This window comes from Passer montanus, unplaced genomic scaffold, assembly GCF_014805655.1.
Source record: "Passer montanus isolate IOZ18808 unplaced genomic scaffold, ASM1480565v1 scaffold137, whole genome shotgun sequence".
Lineage (NCBI taxonomy): Eukaryota > Metazoa > Chordata > Aves > Passeriformes > Passeridae > Passer > Passer montanus.
The window spans coordinates 449,436-473,388 of NW_024360608.1; the positions used below are offsets into that span (position 1 = coordinate 449,436).

The 23,953-nt window shown below is 42.8% G+C and overlaps 2 protein-coding genes across 4 annotated transcripts in view; both read right to left on the reverse strand.

Annotated features, from left to right (window-relative positions):
• The window catches only part of TEAD4 (TEA domain transcription factor 4), a 50,988-nt gene extending 35,896 nt beyond the window's left edge, over positions 1 to 15,092 (reverse strand). The window contains exons 1-3 of one of the 3 annotated variants that reach the window (XM_039699628.1): positions 14,880 to 15,092; positions 14,470 to 14,542; positions 583 to 837 (exon numbers count right to left, since the gene is read on the reverse strand). In XM_039699628.1, the coding sequence (XP_039555562.1) occupies positions 583 to 589 (7 nt within the window). In that variant the 5' untranslated portion in view covers positions 590 to 837; positions 14,470 to 14,542; positions 14,880 to 15,092. Of the gene's footprint in view, positions 1 to 582; positions 838 to 14,469; positions 14,777 to 14,879 lie in introns of those variants that run through there. The other 2 variants (XM_039699629.1, XM_039699627.1) reach the window with 2 other exon arrangements.
• Positions 15,093 to 18,663: 3,571 nt separating this feature from the next.
• Positions 18,664 to 23,953, reverse strand: part of TULP3 (TUB like protein 3) — a 32,597-nt gene continuing 27,307 nt past the window's right edge. Inside the window, exons 9-11 of the mRNA XM_039699667.1 lie at positions 23,433 to 23,531; positions 21,375 to 21,546; positions 18,664 to 20,837 (exon numbers count right to left, since the gene is read on the reverse strand). Coding sequence (XP_039555601.1) covers positions 20,704 to 20,837; positions 21,375 to 21,546; positions 23,433 to 23,531 — 405 coding nt within the window. The 3' untranslated portion in view covers positions 18,664 to 20,703. The remainder of the gene's footprint in view (positions 20,838 to 21,374; positions 21,547 to 23,432; positions 23,532 to 23,953) is intronic.

The window sequence follows — 23,953 nt, forward strand, 5'->3', positions numbered from 1 at the left end:
GGGTATCTAGTTAGCTAGATGAGAAGAATCCACAGATGAAAGATACTTGTGCCAGGGCTGTGAGAAGGCAAACTACAATGAAGAGTACAATAAAAAGAGTACACTGAACTTTCTGCCCTTAACATCTGAAAAGTGTAGGTAGTTAACAAAGTGTAGGTGTTTGCGCAGCAGCAGAGCCATTGGGGGTTCAGGAGCTGAACTTCTGTCCTGTAGCACCAGACATGCAGACCTGTTCTTACCCCCAACAAGAACAGTGAAGATAGCAGCAAGAGATACCATAAAAAATAGGCTTTGTCACACCATGAAGCCATATATTTATATGTAAAGATTAGTTCAGTAGCATGCTCAGCTCTGAGATCTATCTTATGAGTAGTCCCCTGAAAAAGAAACCTATAACTCTTTCTGTTTCGTGAATGTCAAAATCTTCACACCCATTTTCCTAAATAACAACTCCAGGCAACCAACAGCACCAGCCTGGGAACACCTGAGAGAAGGGAATTCACCCAGAGCATGATTTGGGGCACAGGGCAGGCTGTCTGGAGCGTCGTGTGGTGGCTTTTCTCTCTCTCTCTCTCTCCTTACCATACATCTTGCCTTCGTCTGACAAGATGATCTTGCGCCGGCCGCATGGCGGGTAGATGGCTAGCGCTTCCTGGAAGCTCTGCTCGATGTCCGGACTCCACACGCCCTCAGCGTCATTGTCAATGGGTTTGTCCAAGGCCTCGCTGCCCCCCGAGTCGTTGCTCCCCTCAGGGGAGGTGGGAGAACTCCACTCGTTGGAGGTAATGGTGCCAGCTAGAAACTCCAAGGTGCCACGCGGAGGAGCAGACTCAGAACCTGCAACGGCAAGCACATCCCAGCGGGCAGTTAGAAACCCTCCAAGGAGATACTAAAGCAAAACAAGTTTAAAAAAATCTCAGTTAGGAGGTGTTTTACTTCAAGTTTATCTTGAACAATAGCTCAACCACATGTTGGGTTGTTATTTGTGTTGAGATTAAAACATTTTCTACAAATCCTTCTGAAAAACAGCCTGCTCTTCGGTTTACTAACTCTCACTTCCCAGTTCTCCTCAGGAGTCTTCTCATGTCTTTATCTCCTTTATTTCTTTCTCCCTGCACTGTCATTATCCAGTTAACTGTTATTTAACTTTCCAAAGCACACATAGAGGGATTCAGTCTGTGGGAAAGACTAAAGCAATGATGAATTATCCAGGCATCACTGAGCACCGGGGTTGAAATTTTCTTAGATAATGTTTCACTGGATCAGAGTTAGTAGCTGGTGTCACTTCTAACACTGGCATTTCTTCTCAAGGATCAGCTGTGCTTTTAAAAAGCCATTCCTGCAGCCAGACAATTTAATGCAGTGTCTTCCAAACCCCAGCATCATAACCTGGCAGGAGCAGAAGGTACCATGAATACAGGGATGACAGCCCCAGCTTGCAGGTCAAGAACCAAGGTGCTTAGCCTGTTGTTACTGCTCATCCTCAGAACGACTTTGGGCAAATTCCTCAAGTTTCCTCTGCCTCTCTGCTCCCTCATCACTTACTAGTCTCAAGCTATTAGATTTGCCAGTGGGCAGGAGCAGCAATCGGTTTCTCATTGAACCTAAGCAGGCAGCTGCTAGCTCTTGAAAACGACAATAAATTAGTCTACTTATAAAATGCCTACAGGAGAGGCTGAAGCCTCTGAGTGGAGCTGCTGAAACACTCATTGAGAAATTGACTTCAGACCACACAGACACTTCCAGTCAACCAGGCAGGAGACAAATGGTTTCTAAAGAGACAGATAATTCTTCTGCCTTAATCCCAAAGCCGTTTGTTTATCATTTTAATAGCTTTGTTATCTGGGCTACAAAGAATGTTCACAAGCCAGCATTTGAGAATCCAGCCAGAGTTCAAAACTCCCCTCCCTCTTCTCTCCCTCACATTGAGCTGGGTAGCAAGAAAATCAGAATACGGATTTTTTTTCCAAGAGCAGCAGAATCATCAAACCTGCACTGAACACGTGTAAGGAGATTAGTCTGACATGGCAACTCTCTAGCTCAGAAATACCACAGTGAAAATGTAAAGGGGACCAGAGGAGAAATTTGGATGTGGTATTTGTAAAAAACTAGTAGTAAAAAACAAACAAACAAAACAAAAAAAAAAAAAAAAAAAAAAAAAAAAGGAAAAAAACAAACTATGCAGTTATACCATGCCCTAGTTGATACAGGGGGAAAACAGTCCATTCATTCAACCTCAGAACTTCAAAAATTCAAGGCTCATACCTCCAGAAACTTTCCTGACAAGCTTTTTTCAGGTCTTTCTTTAGTTTCTTATCTCTTTGGATTTTGTGTGTTTAAAATCTTCTTCAGGACCATAACGACCAGATTTTTTTTAAAAATAAATAAAAGCTGACATTCTTTAAGAACTTCAACATTTCAAAGCTTGAAATTGTAAAGATTTGGCAACAGTGGCTCTCAGAAGGTTTTGCTGCTCCTTAATGACTTTAGACACCAGCAGATACATATTTCATACCTCCAAAACCTACCAAAAGCTAAGGAAATAATACAATACTGTGTCTTTGACTAATTTCAATATAGACAATATAAATTAGACAAATAATTAGACACAGTGCACTGTGCAGCATTTTAACAAATGGTTCACAAAGACATTTAGAAAACCCAGTATATGACTTATTTCCTGTGAGAGTATTTGAAACACACAAACCACTGGAATGGTCTACCACTGCCCATTCATTCATTTCAGCACCTACACGAGATTATTTCAACCCTCTTCATCCACGGTATACAGTTTCAGAGCTTTAATGAACATGGAAAGAAATAATAAAATGGGAGGTGAGAGGGGCAGAGAGGGGAACTCACACTTGGCTTTTTACCACTGGGGCAGACATCCCAGCACACTGTGAGTGACACCAAGGCCAGCAGTGCGACTTAAGAGACCCTGAAACGAAGGGTAACAGTTGCTTCTCTCACCAAACACTCCCCCTTTCACTGACAGACGCTAATAAAAAATTATACGGGTATTTAAGAGATTGTCCTGCTGGGGAATCGGTGTAGAGGAGTAAGCTTTCCACAGGGAGAAACTGACAGGGAAAGAGAAGTTACCTGCTCCAAATCTTCCTTTCTTATTTCCCCAAGCGCCTCTAGTCCCAGGAGGCTCTGCAGACCCTCCACAGTTAACACACATTAAAATATCCACAAACATGAGGCCCAGGCTGGTTCTAACATCTGATGACAGGCTGAAAAACAGAGGGTTCAGAAGGAAACCCAAGGTGTGACAGCAAGTGTATTCATCATACCACCTGCACTGCAAACTGCAAATCTCACAGGAGCCAGCAGGTTTCACATAAAGTGAAAACATCTCCAACTGCTCAACTACAAGACTCCCGAGGCCACAGTCACTGGAAGCTACAGGTCTGCTGTCAAGCCAAATACCCTAGCAATGCACACAGGCAATGTCATCTCCTAGGGAATGAAGGAGCATCACAAACATAAAAAGCATCTACATTGAATCCAGTTATTTTCATCTCCTTAGTGTCCATGCTGACACAGGGGAATACCTAGCAGATTATTTCATCATGGCACACTCTTAAATTGAAACTCAATAAATATATCTGAGGCATAACTCTCCTCCCCACATCACACACCCTGGGAGCTGTTGCCCGATCATTTCATATTTTACAAGACTTGGCATCTGCACTAAGTGCTTTTGGTGACACAGAGAAATCCGGGTCCATTCTAATCCAAGCTCCAGAATAACTGGAGGAGAAAACATGTCCTATTCAGTGCAGTGTCAACTCTCCAGACTCTGTTCTCCAAATTTTACAGAAAAGTTGCACCGACTTGAGCAGATGTCATTCGTACCTTAAGAGAAATCCACAAAGCAAGCAACAGAATATGTGAACTTCCTCTCACGTTGGTGTAAATCAAGGGAGATGTGAAACATAATAGCAGTGGCAGAAGAAATCATATGAATCTTGAAGTGAGCAGACAGGTTTTTTTATGCTTCTTACTCTTCATGCCTTGCCCAGCAATGTTTAATCTCAAGTTACATCTAGGTCATCAAGAACCAAAATGTGCTATTGTGGTCAATCCCAACTTTTCTACACCTTGGGTCCCGATTCTGCTTTCCCTTCTTGGTACTAAAGCTATCCCTAATGGATGACAAAAAATGGGGAAACATACAGACTATAAAATCAAGGATGTTTGGCATCTCCAGCTAAAACCTCTGTAATTACTCAGATTACAAAGCACACTAGCAAAAAATTTACTTTTATTTGATAACTTCTGAAGAAATTCCATAGATTGAAATGGCCATGGAAATCCTTATAACTCTATGCCTCTAGATCACTAAGACGCCAAAGGCTTAAAAGGCCTGCAAAGTTGTCTTAAATAATGTTGCTTAACTAGTAAGCCCCATGTGCAGTCCCAGGCAATACTCTGTGCCAGCAGCAATAGCCAGCAATTCAGGGAGTCCTGGTTGAGTTCTATCTGATCTGCTGGTCTCTGCTTTGGCTCAACACTTTCAAGCCTTCTGTTTCCTGCACTGTTGATCTGAACTCGGTGGCCAAGATGACCACTCATTAAACTAAACAAAGCAAACTAAAGAGAAGCTGGGGGTTAAACTCTGTGGTGTTAGATGACTTTATTAGGATGGCAAATTGGAAAACTGGCAGTGGAATCCCTTCCCACTGAATGAGCAATCAGGTAAAAAGCAGAGGATTTTTCAGAAGCATGAGAATGTCGAATGTCTTATTTATAAGAAAAGCTTCAATAATATTCATTAGATTTGTTTAACAAAATACAAATGTTTCAGTTAGCATTTACTTTCCGTTTGCCTCTATCTTCCATTCAATAGCAACTGCATGCATACAGCCTGGTAACTTTAATGGTGATTTGTATTATTAAATGTTCTAATATTACTAAATATTTTAGTACTTGTTGATTTTTTTAAGTTCTGCCTGTGCAAGAGTTTGTAATTACAAAACTTTCTTCTGATGTGGAGGGAATTTGATTCTGAAAGCACTAAGCAGACATCCCAAACATGCTCAGACAATTCCTTTCCCACCTGAATTCCCTCACCAGGCACAGTTCTTAGGAACAGAGTAGTCAGAGGATGCTGTCCCATATTCATAATACCAAGTTTTGCCAGTCACGTGGCTTGGTGTTTGTTCTCTTGAGATTCCCTCAGCCTGAACTTATGCCCCACTCCTTGCCTTTTGTACTACTGCAATCGTACTTTACAGTTTTCTTTATCCTGATCTCACTTGTATTTTACCTAGAGATGATTAACTATCTTTCTTTGTAGGGTCCAGTTATAGGTTCTCCCCCAGGTTCAAAGACACAAGGCCCCTCAGAGCACATCCACCTCCTCACCACAGTATCTCTACCTTCCTTCCTAATGTTTCCCTCCGTCCAAATACTGTTTCTTACTCACTCTTGCTCCCTGTTTTTCATTCTGCCACGCTCATTTCTTAATAAGTCACTCACAAAGCAAAACCATGGAGAAAACACAAAAATCTTTCAGCTCCAGCAGCTTTGGTTGAAGTGTGCCAATTCTGATAATTTCAACACTAGCCCTCTTTCCTCTCACACATGTTATCTCATTGAGATTCAGAGATCCTGCAGGGCTAGACAGCTGCCAAGAGCCCTTCAGCAAGGTCTTATTGACAGGGAGCACATCTTTAAACAGACTCCACAGTCTGACACATCTGCTTTCTAATATTAATCCCTCAGTCATTACTGTTAGTAACAGCTCCCTCTTAAGTGTTTGTGGCAGCTGCTCAACACAAAATCGTACTTTCCTGAGGATCCGAAAAATTGCAGCCAGCTGCCTCCAGTTGTTCAGTTTTCTTAGAGCTGCTCTGTCCAAGAGACTCCCCCCACTCCACGGCCACCCCCTTTCCCTGCTGGAATGGAGCACATACAGCAGGCAGAGAGGTCCCCATTGACTCACCCCTCCCAGGCACTTGCCAGCACAGCCGTGCGCAGTCCGACAGGCACTTCCACTCCTGCTCCGGAGCTGGAAAGTCGCTGGACTTCACCCAGAACATCCCTGCACCCTCGGCCTCATCCCCTGGAACTGCGGGCTCTGGTGGCAGGGATTGCTTCACCTTACAGGTACTCCTTGGTGTCATTGAAATGCAAACAAAGCCAAACAACTCCCGTATTCACTACCTTGGTGTAACATGAGCCAAATACTCCTGCTATAGAGGATTCGAATCACAACATTTTCCTATCTGATCAGCAGTCAGAAATTTTACAAAAAGAAAAAATCAGTTCAGCCATAACAGATGGATGCTGCTCAAGCTGTAAAGTTTACTATATATATATATATATATATATATAAAGCAATAAAAAAACCTGGAAACAGGAGCAAGCAGCCACTTACTCCCGTCTAGAACACCTGGCAAATGAACTTGCACAATGCAGTGACACAAGGAGATTTGAGTTTAGGGAAGCAACAGTCTGAAATACTAAGAAACCTATTACTCAAGGTACTAGACGGAAGACAGCAGTCAAAATTACCAGAGGAAGAAGACTGAGAAATTCTATTAGTTCCACTGAAAGAGAAAAATTAGGGCAATCAGTAGATGAGTAGCACCCAGAAGGTGCAACTCAAGGACTGCAGGAAAAACATATTGGAAAGGGAAAAGGTGGGGAAAGCAAGTATTCAACGATAAATAAGACTGGTGAAGGCTCACAGACAAAAGAGGACAAAAATCACAGATATGTTTATAGGGTCTCTACAGAAAAAAAATAAGATGTACCTGAAGCAAGACCAACTGGCGCTGCACTGTTCCTAGGAAGGTAAAAGCACTTTTGCAGCATTCGACAGCAACCAGTTCCCCAGGCTCCTTAGGAGCTGCACTCCCTTCATTAAATAACCTGGAGACAGTGGAGATGGGTGGGTGCAGTTCACCGGGCCTCTCGAGAGGGCTTCATTCAGACACTCCATAATAGCTTAGCCAGGGGCTGAGCGTAGCTGTCATCTCACTTTTTGCCTCAGGCCTCCTGAAATCCTGAGTAACGTTGGCTATTCCCTGTGAATAGCCCTATCCACTCAGGACAGCAGAGTAATGCTGCATAATCCCATGAATAAAACCAGTTAAGGTGTCACTGGCTGTAGAGGACTAAAAGCAAGCAGCAGTGCCAGGCAAGGAGGAAAGAACAGATTCGCCTCTCTGTATTGGGAGAGGTAATACACTCATTACATCCACAGGCTGCACGGTGAGATTTTTGTCTCTATCTCAACACAGTAAGACTGGTTTACAAAGGAACAAACACTGCTTGCCTCAGATCATATCCAACACGAGGCTGGGCTCCAGCTGAATGCTAGTCACACTGCCTAACACAAAATCAAGCTCGGTTTGTTTGCTGCACCGAAACTGCCTGCAGCAGCTGCTGTTCAAAAGGCACCTGACTTCCCGAGCAAAGCAAAACAACTCTTAAATTATTGCAGCAGCTAGCTCTGGCTGAAAGAGAGAGAGGATGTAGTGTCCAGCAGAGTGATATAAATCAAAGCAAGAGGAAAGCTGCCATCGGTGCAGCCCTGGATAATGCAGTCAAACAGGATATGAGGAGATAAGGCTGTGTGTGGCCTTGCACACCATCCAGCCAGTTACATTTGAGATAAAGGAAACAGAGCACAGAGCCTTGCTGCCCTAAGGAGGGGAGGAAAAAAGCCCACAACCCAACAACAAAACCCAAAGGCCAGCTCTGATCCCTCTAGTTTGGCCAGCTTGGGGATCCATCCTGAGCAATGGGCAGCTCCTGCCCAGCTCCAGGCCACATCACAGGCCACCAGCCTGGGACTGACAGAATGACTAGTGGGTCATTTATGTCTCAGCTGGGAGAGAAAAATGAGCCAGCAAGGGCAGTACAGATTGACACTGCCAGGTGTCAACCGTGCTGCCCCAGCTCTCAAAGGAACAGTGGAATTCCTGGGGAGTCACTGTTATCTCCCATGTGGGAACTGTTCCCAGAGCTTCCATTCTCCCTGACTTTCCAAGACATGTGGCATGTGTTTCACAGCTTCCCAAACAGATGAAGGTTGTGGCAGGGTGAAAATGGTCAGTCACCCTGGTGCTAGCAGCAGCAGCCACCAGAAGTCATTCTCCCTGGAGCTGGTTAGAAAGCAAGGAACCAGGAGGGAGTCAGATAATCACATCCCTTCACAGAAGCATCGGTAGTGTCAGCTAACACAGGAAAATTGTAACTGTCCCTTTAGGTACAGACAAGTGTAGATACTGACTGACTAAAATTACTTGATAATGACCAAACCAAGCTAGAGACAAATAAATCAAGCTGAGCATCTTCCCAAAGAGTATTATTCACTTAATTATTAAAGGATAGGGAACCTTCAAAAGCAACCTAAAAAAAGGTTGCTCCTAAACTTGCCAAAACTCAGTTGTTCTGAATCTCACCAATGGGCTCAAAACCCCTCATTTTACCTACAGAAAAAAATACAGGATGAAGATGTAAGTAACCACCCAATGGAAAAATCAGAATACGGTTAAAATCTAGACAATCATTCAAGGCAAGAAAAGGTTAACTTTAAAAGTGATTTGCAATTGCAAGTGGTAACTTCAGAGGGGCTCATGTCTGGAAATAGAGCATCTTTTAAGGGTTTGGTGAGAAGTAACACTAAGCTGAGATCTATAATGCCCACTTTATGATATCAAAATCAAATTCTTATTTCCTGATCCTGCCTCCTGATCATGGCATCTTTCAATCTCTTGTCTAGGACTCAAAGATAGATGTTCCAGCAAAGGAACTGTGACATACCTAGCTTCCCATGACACTAATGGCAGAACTGAACACGAGCTCAGACAAGAGACAGATGTTTGCAAATCTCATCCAATGCAGTGAAAATGTTTAGCTCCAAAACCATAGTCAGTCTGCAAGAAAAGAAATAGCTGAACCTGGGCTATGAGATCTCCAAGAGAATAGACAGATCACACAACCCATGAATGCAGTTGAATTTCCCCTTCTGTGGTGCTTGCAGGTGGTCTGTGTTGTGGGCATGACCTGTCTGGTCAGGACTAAGCCCCCTACTAAAGGCTCAAGACAAATGCAAATCACTAACAGGCAGAGCAGGTATATAAAGTGGGACCAATGCCCAGTGCTCTTTTGAGTTTCCCTCCTTCAGTCAACCAATTACATGTGTGCTTTGATTTTACAGCAGTCAGGCATGAGTTTAAAGGGGCTTGTCATAAGGCAATGCCTAAGCAAAGAACAGCCATGATGAAACACCTGCATCAAATGAAGGAAGCCTACCCATGGCTACCAACTCAGCTGCACTCTCCTGGGGTATCCAGACACCACCCCAGCTCAGTTTTGGGGTACACACTCCATCTGCATCATGCAGCAGATCAATATTCACTGCTTACACATTCAGTTCTAAAGGCTGACACTGCAGAAAGTGAATGTTTCTGTAAAACAGTGTGAAACTTCCTAGCAAACACACACCAGACATTTCTGCCAGATTCTAGTGCTCCTACCCATTTGATACAAGAGACAGTAAAGCCACCCTCAACTCAGACCAGTGTAATTTTGAGTTCAGAACTCTTTCTTCTCTCTAAATGTGGCATAAACATGCCATCATCTCCAACCTGCTGAACACAGAGTGATTTCACATGAAGCAAATGAAAATCATAATGAGAATCTGTAATTACAACCCCCAACCCTCAAGCAGGAATCAGTTAAAAAAAAAAAAAAGAAATGTCAAAAACTGAAAAACAAAGTTGTCCCCACATATTACAGGAAAGTAGGAACCTTCTGATTTATCTCTTTGCCCTTCCAGACTCTTCTTGCCAGGAAGGTCAACAGGTTATATACCTTCTGCTGGATTAATCTACAGGAGAACAAGGGCAGCTAGCCAAGCAAAACTAGATTCTTAAAGGGACACAGCCAACCACAGACTCTGCTCCAGTTTTTAAAGCATGTTCTTACAACTAAAACCTCTGACCAAAAGCAGTGGAAAAAGATGCTGCTACTCTATTTTTCAGTTTGCATACTGGATGGATGATGCAGAGATTTACATGTTCTACCTGCAGTTAATTTCTTCTGATCAGACAGATCCTTCACAAACAAGTGGAGCCAGAGAAATAAATATAATTTTATTATTTTATTTTCATAAAGATAATTCAAAGAACAGTGTGCTTGGATATAACCTTCTTACACAAACCTCTCTTTTACATCTTTTTTTCCCCCTAAGCTGACAAGATTTTCAAACCAAAAAACCTGCCTAAGTCCTGCTAGTCTGGTACAAATGAGCTTTATTTCAATGAGCTTACAGAGATGTATGATCAGAAATGAACTTAGGACACATTAATAAATCCTCCCTTTCCATTTCAGTATACACCTGCTCCACATTCTCTTGACATTTCCTCCTTAGTTCAAGCAGTGCAGGTTACAAGAGATTACACTTTGCCTGGACATCTGTCATTACCATACTGTTGGAAGGGAGGCACTTTTGAGTGCTATGCTGATTTGTTTTCTCTTTGGCAATAGCGAAGCAGATGTTCCAAAGGCTTGCACCCAGGCTCTGAAAGCCGCTGGCACTCATGCCTCAGAAATACAGGAGGGTAAAACACCTACCCTTTGGCAATCACATTCTAACAAAGGTAAGAACAAGGTAGTTATAAACCTACAAGAGAACAGAAAAACAGAGCCAGTGACTCAGCCAGTAGCACCAGGAACTGGAAAACCTGCCCCTCCCTAGCAGGAAAACGTCTAATTCATATGGTGTTAAAAACAAAGGGGAGTGACTGCATCATCTCCAGAAAAAGGAGGACCCAAGGGGCAGGAACAATAAAACCAAAAACGTACCAAACCCTCCCCCCATTCCCAAAAAAACCCAAGTACGCGAAACACCACTGCCTACCCCTAAAAAAACTCTTTCTAATAATCTAGTCTTAGATCTTGTAATGAGCCCCATGCATGCCAACTCATGGCTTTTTTACAAGGCTCTGCAAAGGAACATGACGCGCATTTATTTAGCATGGTTGTTGGCAGAAGTTGCAAATATATGAACATCCATTACTGTAAATCCTAATAAATCAGATTGCTCCTCAAAGTTAAATAGAAATGCTGTGAAGGTAAAGAATGAAAAGAACACAGTGACCAAGGAAATAAGTTTAGATGTAAAATAACATTTGCTACTCTCTACGGAAATCACAGCTAAAAATTACTTCAGATTGGCTTTGGAGAGTACTGATCATATTATTTAAAAATTGACTAATGTCTTCAAAACTATGCATAATATTATATGTGATATATGAGGCACAAACAGAACCAACAGATAGAGAGGGCATCCACTGGGTTGCTGCAGGGGTCTTTGCTAGTCCAGTTGTCTTTGACATCCTAAAAATGGAAGACTGACTCAAAGTAATGTTAATGAAACTTATCGGTGAAGTTTACAAGCACCAGTGGGTAGGAACAATTCAAAGGGTATCAGTGCAAAAAAGAAAACAAAAGAAGCAAGGGAGACAAATAGGACTATGTGGGAAAAGTAATGCAAAGAAAACCCGGAGATAAAATCAATGAAAAAGCCCTGCCAGAAGTAGGCAAGAGTGAGAATGCTAAACAAATGAGAGAGTTGTCTACAAAGCAAATGCTTCTGCAAAATGACCAATATAACTTTAATCTGCCCGGGCTCAGATATTACTTCAGGCAAGGAAGAGATATTAATCACTCCAACTCGTGGAATATTGCATCTCATTCTGACAAAAAAACACAGATAAACTGCAGGAAGTGAAGAGTATAAAAAACCTCCAATAATTAGACCTAGACAATTGAAAAATATTATTATACCCTCATTAGTAGCTTCTAATAACTTAGAAGATGCAAATGCAGAGAGAAACAATAACCAATCATTTTAGAGAAATACACACCAAGGCAAAAACTGGTGCAGTAAAAAACATCAGAAAACTTTTCTGATGTACATTGGGTGATGAAAAACTTGCCCCAGAAAACTTTTACATGCCATGGGGGAGTGGGAGGGAAGAACCACACCAAACCCCAAACATAACAAATGAACAAAAGACAAACATGAGCTATTGGGAAAGTATAATAGATTATTTTTTAAATGGTGATACTAAATTTTACATTTTTAAGATAGTCATGGTCAAATAAAACAGAAAATTGTTTTGCTATATCAGGAGCTACTGTAAACATGGTCCAAGGAACTACTCAAGGTGGGGAAAAATGGTAATGTTAAGAAAATGTCCCCATTCTTCTCCCACCCTTCACCTCGAGTCACTGCACCCCCTGCTCCAGACACACCAGCACATGACCATATGATCAACTTAACTGGAGAATGAACAGATGTGGCTGAAAACCAACTTGCTAAAAGTGATAAAGCTTGCTAAGAGTGTAACTTTTCCTCTGGATCAGTCCTGGGGCAGTGAACAGCAGCACCAGTGTCCCTACCAGTGACAAAGCATAGAGATGTGACAAGTATGGAAATGGGCACTTTGAGGCTCTGGGGACACATCCACAGCAGTGCCAGCTGAACCCTTTGTGGACCCACCTCTTGGCTTACACTGGGATGGAACCAAGAGCTGAAAGATACAGAAAAGGACATGTAATACTAAGGAAGGAAAGCTGTGAATGAGCATGCAAACAGAGATGAAAGCTGTAACACTTGGAAGCAGTACTTTTCAGTAACTCTCTCAAAACTCTACTTACTCTGCTTGAATTATGTGAAACTAGTACCTGAGTAAAAAAAAACAACAGCAACTGTGATTTTATGTAAGCCACAGACAAGATACAGTGCCATGGAGCCCTTTTAAAAGCTTGGCAGAACTATTTTCATACCATTTTCCCACAGATATTCTTCAATATAGCAACGCTGAAATGCTTATTACAATAGCAGCCTAAAATACTTCAAAACCATCGGTAGCAGTAATTTAAAAATCCAAAATAGAGTCAGAATCCAAGACAGTGGAGAAATTCCTGGTAACCATTCTCACACACATTTAGTTGCTTCCAGGATCACCTCCAAGAGGACACAAACAATGAGCTGATAGCCCAGTTTAGAGATTGATAAGACTGTTGCATGCTTAAGTTTGAGGGAGCCATTCCCACTGGGATTTAGGAAAACCTGAAAAGATGACTGCACCCACTGCAAAAAGCCCTGAAAAGGTGACTGGCTGCCCTTCAATCTGCCAGCCCGAATTCCAGAGAAAACCAGAATCCCTCAGAGACCAGCAGCCCTAATAAAGAAATCCCTCTGTATTGACTACAGCACGATCCCAGGCTCTTTCTTCTCTGTCACGAGAACAAGCTATCGAAACCAAAAGGTTTTAACTGGTGGGTGTACAGCAGCATCAGCCCAGCCCTTGCTGCATACGCACTCTGCTTTCCCCCTTGCTCTGCTCCTCTCGCTCCTCCCCGTCACTCTCTGCCCTGTCCTGCTGCCCACTTCCTTCTGCGGGAGAACAATAAAACCTCTCACATACACCCAGACAGATGGACAGACAGGTGAACCAATGCTCTGCTCCGCACACAGACCCTGCCTTCAGGTCCTGGCAAAGCCGACCTGTCCCCAGTAACAGGAAAAGAGAAAAATAAACCAAATCCCTAAATCTCCCTTCCTGCTGTTCAACGCTTGAAAATTACTTGGCATTGGTAATTCGTAAAGGAATCGCATAACCTAACTCTTAAGTTTAGAAAGCACCATGAGTGTAACTCCAGGTTAAACAAAAACAAAGTTGGTAATTAGTTGTGGTTAGTTCTGAGTTTTTGTTAGGGTTTTTATTTAACATATGTGATCGTTCACTGTAAAATACGAAAGTCTTTAGAACATGTAGAGTTACACTTCTTCCCCCTTCTGAAAAAAAAGCCTCATCTTTAGCATGCCATGCAAGAAATGGTTTAAACAGAATTATCTGCATAAGATAAAAGATTACTCCAGAAAACTTTTTGTTTGGCTTTTTTGTGTGTGCTCGGTTTGTTTGGGGTTTCTTTAATCCTTCCCTGTGGCATGCCACCAAAACTCAACTCTAACTTCAGAATAAGTGAACCGGGAAAACATCCCCTCATCTTTCGGTAAATGCCCTACAACAACCCATGTACTTTCTCACAAATAGGCTTCCTTATAATTTTTTGTCTGTTTTCCCCCCAAAAATCATCTTCCATAATTTTAATTATAATTTACTACATTAAGTACTGCTCCTCCTTTCACCCTCTTCAAGCGCTTTTCTACGAACCATACAGAAACCGCTTTTTTTTTTTCCCTCCCCATTAGCGCTGCAGTTTTCAGCGACAGAGTTCCCGAAGGGGCAACGCCGGCAGCCCCTTCCCGGCGGGGGAAGCCGCCGGAGGCTCCACTGAGGATGTTCCCATCGCTTCCTTTGTACGCCTGTGCCTCGCCTGTCTCACACGGGCGGCTCCGCACCCTCCCTTCCAGCCCGTCTCCCGCAGCACCCGCGCCAAAGCCATCGCGGAGCAGCGTGTCCCGACCTGAGCGAGGCAAGAGCGGCTGCTGTTCCGCAGGGGCAGCGGGCTTCAAATCCTCCTTCAGCTCCAGGACTTTCTGCCAAGAGAGCACCGAGCGCTGTTACTGCGCGCCTGCCCCTCGCTCCCGCCCGATCCCCACCTCCGAGCCCGCAGGGGTGGCAGCGGGGGCTGGCACGGGGCAGCGGGCGGCTCAGCCTCCCGCTCGGCATCGTCGCCGCCGCCAAGTCGCAGAGAAAAAAAGTTGGCGAGGAGCGGCTCCGGGTGGGCCCGGGGCTCCCCCTTGCCGGTCCCGCGGCGGTGGAGAGAGGCGAACAATGCCGGGCCGGGCGGGTGGCCGGGAGGGGATGGGATGGAATGGGAGCGGGGGGGGGCAGCCGGGCCAGCGGGAGCGGAGGCACAAAGCGCACACTCACCTGAGGAGCGCGGCGCGGCACGACCGGCGGGACGGCGAGCCCGGACGGCGGCGGGGCGGGGTGGGGGGGCGGCCGGGCAGGAGTTTGGGAGGAAAAGGGAGGGTTTTTATTTCCCCTGGAGTTTGAAAGGAGGAAGTGAGGAATGCGAGGAATGAGAGTTGGTATGAAATGAAGGCGGCCGAGGGAGGGAGGGACTGCCGGCTAAGGCAGGGGCTGGGACGGGGCTGGGAGGGGACTGGCGAGGGGCGGGGGGCAGCGGGAGAAGGGCCGAGGCGGAGTTGGGAACAAAACCCAGTGGGGTCGGACGCTCCTCGGCCGGGGGCCGAGTGTGACCGGGGCGGAGGGAACGCGGGCAATGGCCGGAAGAGGGACCCGCGGGGGCGGGGGAAGGAAACTCCGGGCGGGCGGCCGGGAGCGGGGGAAGGGGGCGGCTTGGCAGCGCCGGGAGCGGGCGGGACGCCGCCGCCTCCAGGAATCGAGAGCAGGCACGGCTCCCGGCGCGGGAGAACTCGGAGTGCGCGGCCCGGCCTCGGATCCCCGGGAACGCCGCCCCTTGCCTGGTGCTTTCCCTGAGGCGACGGGCCAAGCGTCCGTGAGGGGACACCCCCGCGCCGCCCGGGCAGGGACGCGGCTCCCGGGCTCCCCCCTGCGCGCCAGGCGCGGCCCGGCGGCTGCGGAGCCCCTCAGAGCCCGGCCGTGATTGATTCCCAGGCAGAGCCCGGCCGTGATTCCCAGGTAGCACCGCGGAGCCGCTGCGAAACAAGCAGCCCCAGCCCGACGAGGCAGCCCAGCCAAGTACTCGCCCAGCCACCCGCAAAGCGGTGTCTCCCCGTGGCTTTTCTCAGTCTCACGTCGGAGCTGCTCCTTTCCTACCTGTTCATACAGGAATGCCGGCGTGCTGTGCTAGAAAATGCTGATATGGGCCTGAGAATCGCACGAGGGTTAAAAAGCCACATCCCCCAAACAAAAGCAGTGGGAAACCAGTAAGTTTAGTAAATGTAGCTACGTCCTAGCAGCAGCTCGGGGAATGCAGCTGCAGCAGCAAACCAAACTTCCACGGCTCCGGCAGGTGATTTTGTCACAGGTGGCTGGAACTACCTGTGAAGAGTTATATAACATGGTTGGCTTTCTTTATAACTTCAGTACATCTAAGAAACTGAGGGTTTTTTCGTAAGAACCTAAAGCTAAAAAAGTTTCTAACTCTTTCAAATTCCAGTTAAAATTGCAGAGACCTGGAAACATCCTAAATGTGTCCTAAGGCCTCAGAAACCAGATGGCAAGACCCATCAATTTCATAAAACTAAGGTTTTCTGATACAACTGTAGAAATTAAGAGTATATACAATATAAATAAGATGATGTCACAACATTCAGTGAAACGATTTTGGTTGGGTGTGTGTGTTTTGTTGGTTTTTTTATATCAAGCCCTGTAATTAATTAATTTACTGTTTCTATTAAGATATAATTAAAAAGCTATATTATATTTTCTATTAAGCTGTATTTTAAAAGAACCCTATGTATATGAGAGGTAATTCACTTCTCATCACATATATTCAGTGGGAATTCTGGGCCAGGTCTCATAATTATGTGACTAACATTGTTTTGCTCCCATTTCCTTGCCAAACCAACAGAGCTCAAAGAGAAGGAATTTAAACCTATTCCTTCCTGTGAATCATCACCCAAATTGTTTGCAGGACTTCAGTCAGTTGCAGATGGAAATTCACTCAGGAGAATACAGGTTTTTTAGTGGTGGGTTGTTTGAGGTTTTTTTTATTGGAGGTAATGCAGAACTGAACAATTCTGCTTAGAACAGAAAGCTGGGAGAGTTGGGCAAACTTATCAGATTAATTCCCCAACCCTATTTATACTCTATCAGCATTATTTTTCTTATGCTGTTTTTAAAATAAAGCCCTTTTTCTCCCCCCATAGTAGATTATTGTTACTTTCCCTATGATAAATAAAGGGCTCAATTCAAATAGGCTTTAAAAAAATCCTTTGTTTTCACCAAAATTTTCAGCTGTTTTATTGCAGACAGTGCAATGAGTTGCCTTGTATGGAGATGTTAATTGAATCAAATTAAATTATCAAAAATTTCAGCCTCTAGAATATATTCACCCATTTATGCATTCTCGAAATTGAATGTTAAATTGCCAGAGCAGGTTATGGTTACCAGAGCCTTTACCTTAAAGCATGTTGGTGAAGTTAGTTTGCTTCTGAATTTTACTCCCATTTTGGAACAGAAGAAGTGACCTCCAGCTTCCAGTGAGGAAATAATAATCAATATAGAACACCTTAAGGGATGCAATGAGAAAACAAACTATGAAGTGTACAGTTCAAAAGATACAAGAGTTAACACTGGTACAAGATCTCTGCCTTCTTTCCTGGCAGGGCTTTCAGTTGTTGCCATGAGTTGTTCCTCACAGTGGGAGCCACCTGTTTTCCCTGTTAGTAAGAGAGCCCTTACACATCAGTGTTGCTCTTCTACTCTTTTTCATAACTGTACATTGGGCCAAATCTCTTGGCCCTAGGATTACTTAAGGAACTTTCTTAGTTCTGAACTAGTTCCAAACTGCAGTGAGGTACAACAGTTTGATCCTGTGGCAAAGGTGAGATTCCTGACTCTGCAAAAGAAGGAATCTGTCCATAGATTTTTTTTACAGGACTACACACAAACTCTTAACTCAACTTGTGAATCACGGGGAAGGGTTTTTCTTGTCTTCTGTACAAGGAACAGGAAACCTAACTCAATGTTACTTGAGAGATTTACAGAGCTGTTAATCCCAGCAAGTAGAGTGGCACACTAATTAATTATTAGTATAGGTATAATAATTATGCTAACAGCAGCAAAACCTCCTGTCCTACTGTTACCAAATTCAGCAGCAAAACTTCAATGAAAGTGAGACTCAGCCCTAAAAGGACAAGAAATCATTCACTGTCTTTTATGTTTGTAAGCTCACAAGCCTATAGCAGCCTAGGAGCCATTTCCATCTGCTAGGCTTGCCTTTAGGACTCCAATTTAACCATTTAATATGCTTCTTTAAGATCTCTCTGGGATTTCTAGAATGTTACATTTGCACATATGCAACCAATATTACTGTGTTAAGAACAAATACCCAGTCATGTTTCCCACTTAATTTTCTCTCTCCTCTAAGACTAATTTGGCTCAGGTGGAAATAATGGAGAAAACAGAGGTGCTTGAAGAACTGGGATTGCATGTTGAGAGCTGTGCCAGTTTCTGATTATCAGATCCATCATATCTCCTGTTATTGAAATTCATACATCTCTCAGTGAAAATATGACCACTTCAACTTGATGTCCTTCCTAGCCTTGTCTGACTTCAGAATCTGATTCAGAAAACATATGTTAATGTGCTTCAACAGTTGAATGTGCTCAGATGGAAGGAGGGAAAAATGCAGTAAGGACCATCTCAAATGCCCTAGCTGGATGCTGGGAACAACATTGAAAACCTAGGGCAACGAGATTGAACTAGCTTAAACAATCAAAATAGAAACCAAGAACTATAGTGTAGGACCTGATAATATTGGGGGAGGGAGGGGGTAAAAGTGTTAGAGAGACTACCTTTACATTTATTCCCAGATTTCCAAGTGTATGGGGAAAATATCCAACACCACAAAGAAAGGGAACTGAGAATTACAAAGGAAAATAGTAAGAAGACAGATGATATTCAAGAAATAGAAAGAAACTGAGGTAATAAGTTACAGAGAAGGAACAAAGTATACGCACAAGTGACAGCAAAATAAAACCAGTCATTTAGAATTAAAGGCTTTTCAATATATAAATTAGTTTATTTTCATTTAGATATAAAAGTTATAAATACAATTAATGTAAAACAGTATCTGATAAAGATGACTGAATCAGTTCATCTGTCTCCATAATTTGACTGAGGGGCTGTGACATGATCATTTGATGTTGAGAAATAGCTTGAAGAGTCACTGCTGACAAGGCTAATTAAGTAAAAGGATGCTTTCTGGGCACACAGAAAATCATCTTGAATCAGAAATTAGCATCCTAACTTCAGGTCACCCCAAAATAACATAAGGCAGTTTCTTTCATACATTCCTAGTCAAAAGAATAATCAGACAGGTACACAAACCGACTTCCTTTCCTGGAAGGGCAGAGGGAATGCAGAACCATCAGCCAAGACTTTAGAAGAGCACAGTTGGAAAGCACTGCCAGGTGTCATCCTCAGCCTGATGAGCAGGAAGGCACAAAACAGATCCATCAGTATTCAAGTTCTCTTCACAGACTGCTTTTCTGATAAGATCATCTCAAGGAAAAATCTCAGCAGCTACTGAAAAATGCTCATCTGAAAGATACAAGAGCTGGACTTCTCAGCCTCAGTTCATTATTTGACAGTTACATACAGCATTTACTTTGTGATTACATTCATTATTCTTTCTGGCAATATCAGAAAACGTCTTCACAAAGTTTTGTTAATTTGAAAGCACAATTGATATTTACTGCTGCAAAGACTCCAGAGACCAAAAGCAATATATCTGCTCTTTGCAGCTTGAAACAGAGTTAAGTCTGCTGACAAGGACAATATCCAAAGCTGGAGAACACCTAATTCTTGTCTCAGTAGACGGACAGACTTCTCCAAACCATTGTGAATATAGGTAATAGGCAAGAAGCAGGCAAAACAGTAATTGTTCTGTGCTTCAGTTCACAGAAGATGTGTGCACTGAGGCCTCCAGGCCACACCGTGCTGCAATCCACTCTGGTGAGTTAAGGCCACATGAATCAAGTGTTCCATGCTGTGACACAGTCTCCATACTGTACATCCAGTATTAAAAAAGGAACATTGGAAGGACACATTGCAAAGCCTTGTGGTACAATTACATTAAACTTACTGATGCCTTTGAAAATACCTGTAATCTCTTTTTGAGGTAACTCCTTCTTATAGGCAGGTTAAAATTGTTTATACAAAATCTACTTTACTATGTCATGCCTTGAGATAATCTCACACGAAAAAAATTAAATTGGTCACAAACTTATACCTAAAATGTAACAAATTTCATGAACAATGGCATAATTTAAAAAAATTCTCATCAGTTTACAGTCTAGATTCTACCAATCAGAACACTGCTTTTCAGAAGTGGTAGTGTATGTTGTTACAATACCATCTTCTGCCAAATTCAGCCAGATTCTGTCATCTACTCAGTCTCATTTTTCACATGGTTAGAAGTAACAGAGTAGCAATGAATATAATGTCAGCCACTGAAAAGCGAGTGTTTGAGATTTGATTGTTCTTCATTTGGTAAAAAAGACTGTCAAGGGATAGAGAGAAATTAGAATACTGAAAGGGAAATGGAGTATCAGTCTTAGCAGACAATCATTCCATGGAGTAAAAGTGTTGTATTACAGCCAATTCCAGCTGTTCTCTTTTTTTTCTGAGTTCATCTGATTAGGAACTCTTGATTAGTATCATCTCCCAGGCTTTCTAGAAGCTTCAAGGTAAATGAACATTTAGCCATTATTTTTCTAATCCTAGTTGCAAGGAGTTCCAATAAGTGGGCTTGGCCCACTCCCATGCAGCATCTGTAAACAAGAATTCTAAGAGCAGAATCAACACCACTGACAGAAACATCACCTAGATTTCTTGGTCTCCCACAGCTCATGCAGAGGCTGCTCCCAAGGTAGTCTGCTGTCAACTCCCACAATGCTCTGAAGGCTGGAATTGGTTTTCTAATAGCCTGCAGAAGTCTGTCCTCTATTTCCCTTCCAATATGCTCTTCATTGCTACACCTGCAACTCTTACAAGATGTAGGGGTGGGATTGAGTTCCATGTTTCATGTCTGTTGCTCTCACTCACAGACTAATTTACTGTCAAAGCTGGAGAGTCCAATAGCAAAGGCCTGAAGAGCACAAAGAGGGTAATTATAGTCCAGAGTGAACACATCTTCTGCTACTCGACCAAACTGCATCACGATGTAGTCAGCTGGGGAGAAAAGACATTCAGAGATGAACAATTTCACAGTGAAGCCAAAGAAAAAAATAAACCACAACAACAAAAAAAGCAAAACAAAACCCAACCACAAACCCATCCCCCCAACTGCCAGTCCCAGATATATGTGGTTGGTGTATCCATCCTTTCTCACCAGAGTGGCCTTGAAATCGGTCCTCTAGAGTGACTTCACTATTCTAGAAATTATTTTTCTTCACAGAACCAAAGCTCAAACCATTCTTTTACAAGCCTGAAGGTGCTGTATTAAACATTTTCTTTCACTTCAGGAAGCTTTCATTTGCCCCCTCTTTTGCTGCAGTTATGGACAGCAGAGTCTGCATCCACCCCAGAAAAAAAGAGGGCCTTATATAGTTTTCCTGACAGTTTAGAAGTCCCCAGTAATAATGAACTAGCTTCCTTTAGCCAGTTTCCCTCCTCTAGGAAGGGTGTCCTATTCCTTGTAACCCTCATTAAATAAATTATGTTCTCCTTGTTTAAGTAAGTCCCACACACTCTCCACCAGAATCTTACGGTCATTGTCATGGACAATCTGGAAGTTCTTCACTGAGGCCTGAGTGACCCTCCCATGGAAGTTCAAAACATAGGATTGAGTATCATCATTCCAGACTGGAGCCTTGTTGTGCAATTCAATGAGGTTCTCTAAATTTTTGTTTTGCCATTTTGACAGCAGACCCTCATGCTCCTGTTCAAAAGAAAGAAATATATTCATCAGATTTGGAATGTCTCTGCCTCTGAGTACCACCTCTCTTGTGTGTGCACTCTATCACTTAATTCCCTGTTTAATGAAACACACTGGTATCACTTAAACTCAGTCCTACTGAATACTTTCTGCAAGTACCAGGAAGATACTTTCATAGATTCCCAGTCCAAGCACTCCTTTTCACTCAGTAAAGTAAAAAGAGTGATAGGGAAGGAAGTGTGTGTACAGGAAAGGGAGCAATTCAGAGTCCACAGATAATTGCCATCCTGCTGGCATGAATCCCTTCTGAGTCTCAATCTTTGATCCTGTTGCATCCAGTTTCCATTTCAAACACTGTAAACTTTGAAATAAAAGAAAATAATCTACAACTAACTGCATAGTGCCAGGCCTTGAGGTGCTTCAGTAGAAAGTCCAAAGACTGCAGTAAAATGTAAGGTTAAAGGTCATTGTGTTGGGTCTAATGAGTGATGCTCAGTATGAAAACCAGAGAGAAATAAAACCAAAAAGATACAAAGAGGAAGTAAACCAGCATATTAAATTTGACAAACTATGAATTACAAGAGGATTCAGGCTGTAGTGAAACATGACATATGATTTAATTTTAAAAGTTCTGCAACAAATAAAATCAAAACTATATATGTTAAAACTGAAGAAAAAGTATCCAACCTTAAGGCACTAATAAAAAATGCTCAGGAAACCACCTGTTGTGGAGGTCTGACTGATATGGCTATAGTATATGCTCTGGTAATATATAAAATACCATAGCAGATTTTTGAGGATAACCTAAATAAAACTTCCTGTTCATTTTATTACTTTTTAATTTTATCTTTATTTACTTTTTAAAAATGCAAAACAAACCCCTGAGAACTGGCATCAACTGAGTGCATTTAGATTTAGGGGAGAAAATTAAAGGCAGGTCCTTGGAACCATAACTGTACTAATGGGAGAGATGCAACACCAACTGAAAGGCAATGAATAAATGAGCACTTCCAGATACAATTTTTCTGACCATTCACAAGAATTAAATCTCCTTTCAGAGCTCCCATGACTCTCTACTTCCATTCTTGAAGATTTTTTTTCTCTTGACCTCAGGAAACACGTTCTTGTCCTAATCATATCTACTCTCAACATAGCTGCAAATACAATTTTCTAGCTTAAAACATTGAGGTAAACACACCTTTCATTTGGTACCTCTTCTTTCTGCCTTTTTGTCTTCTCTCACCAAACATAAAACCCACATTAAGGGAACCTAACAATTTTCATCACACACCTTAACATACATTCAAATACTGTTCTGTAAGGTTTTAGCTCTAATGTCTTTCAGATCCATGAGAAATCTTCACTAGTCAGAACAAAAATCCATCTTCTCCTCGTCCCTCCTTCAAGAATCCTCTCTTCTGCTACTCCTACAAAAAGGCTAATAGCATTCTGATCAAAAATTTATTTATTCCCTTGCCACTGCACCAGCAGTACCTTATCTGTCTATTGCCTGTCATAATCCACATCCTGGCTAAGAATGTGAACTCCTGAAAAAGCAAGCGTGTCCAGTGTTCATCCAGCCCTTAGCACAATAGGGTCTCACCATGAGGGCAGCTTGCAGGTGCAACAGCAATGACAGAGATAAGTATATCATATTTAGGCTGACCTAAGGACCCATAAGGACACAAATACTATTCAGAAAGCTACAGATTAGGTAGAAGGCAAGAACAAATTAATCAACACATTTAGGCAAAATTGTATTTATTCTCCTGGAGACTTGCTAAAGCCCTGGCTCCTAAAAGCCCTGATTCTCAGCCACACCCAGGCCTCTACAGGGAAGTTTTAACCTCTTCCTCTAATCTGAAACATGACCAAACCTCATAACTCACATTTCGTGGACGGATTGGAATTCGCTTATGATTCATGTTCATTCCTGGAATGATCACAGACATTTTTCTGGGACCCTTAAATCCTAAGATATTAGTTTCCTGAAAGACAAGGAAAGACATTATTTTCAGTAAATGAGATACTTCACCTCAGGGAAGGAAAGACAGCAAAACTGAACTTGTATCACCATTTCTACAGTTACTAGAATTTTGCTGGCTACAACACAGGGAAGTGCTTTCTCGCCCTTCTCATTTAGAGAACACTGCTAGGAGATATGCATGGTATTAACTAATTTGGAGTGCATTTCTTACCTACTAAAACATTTACAACAAAATTATACAAGTGCAATTTCCAGACATATGTTTTTTGCACCTGAGGCAGTAATGTGTTGAAATATTGCTAGTGAACAAGCCTTAACCATGACAGAAGGCAAAATATCTTTGACTTGACTCTATGTTGTCTGTATATCACCAGTTAGTCTAAAATATTTCTGAGCAATGAATGACATTTTTCTTCAGGTGCT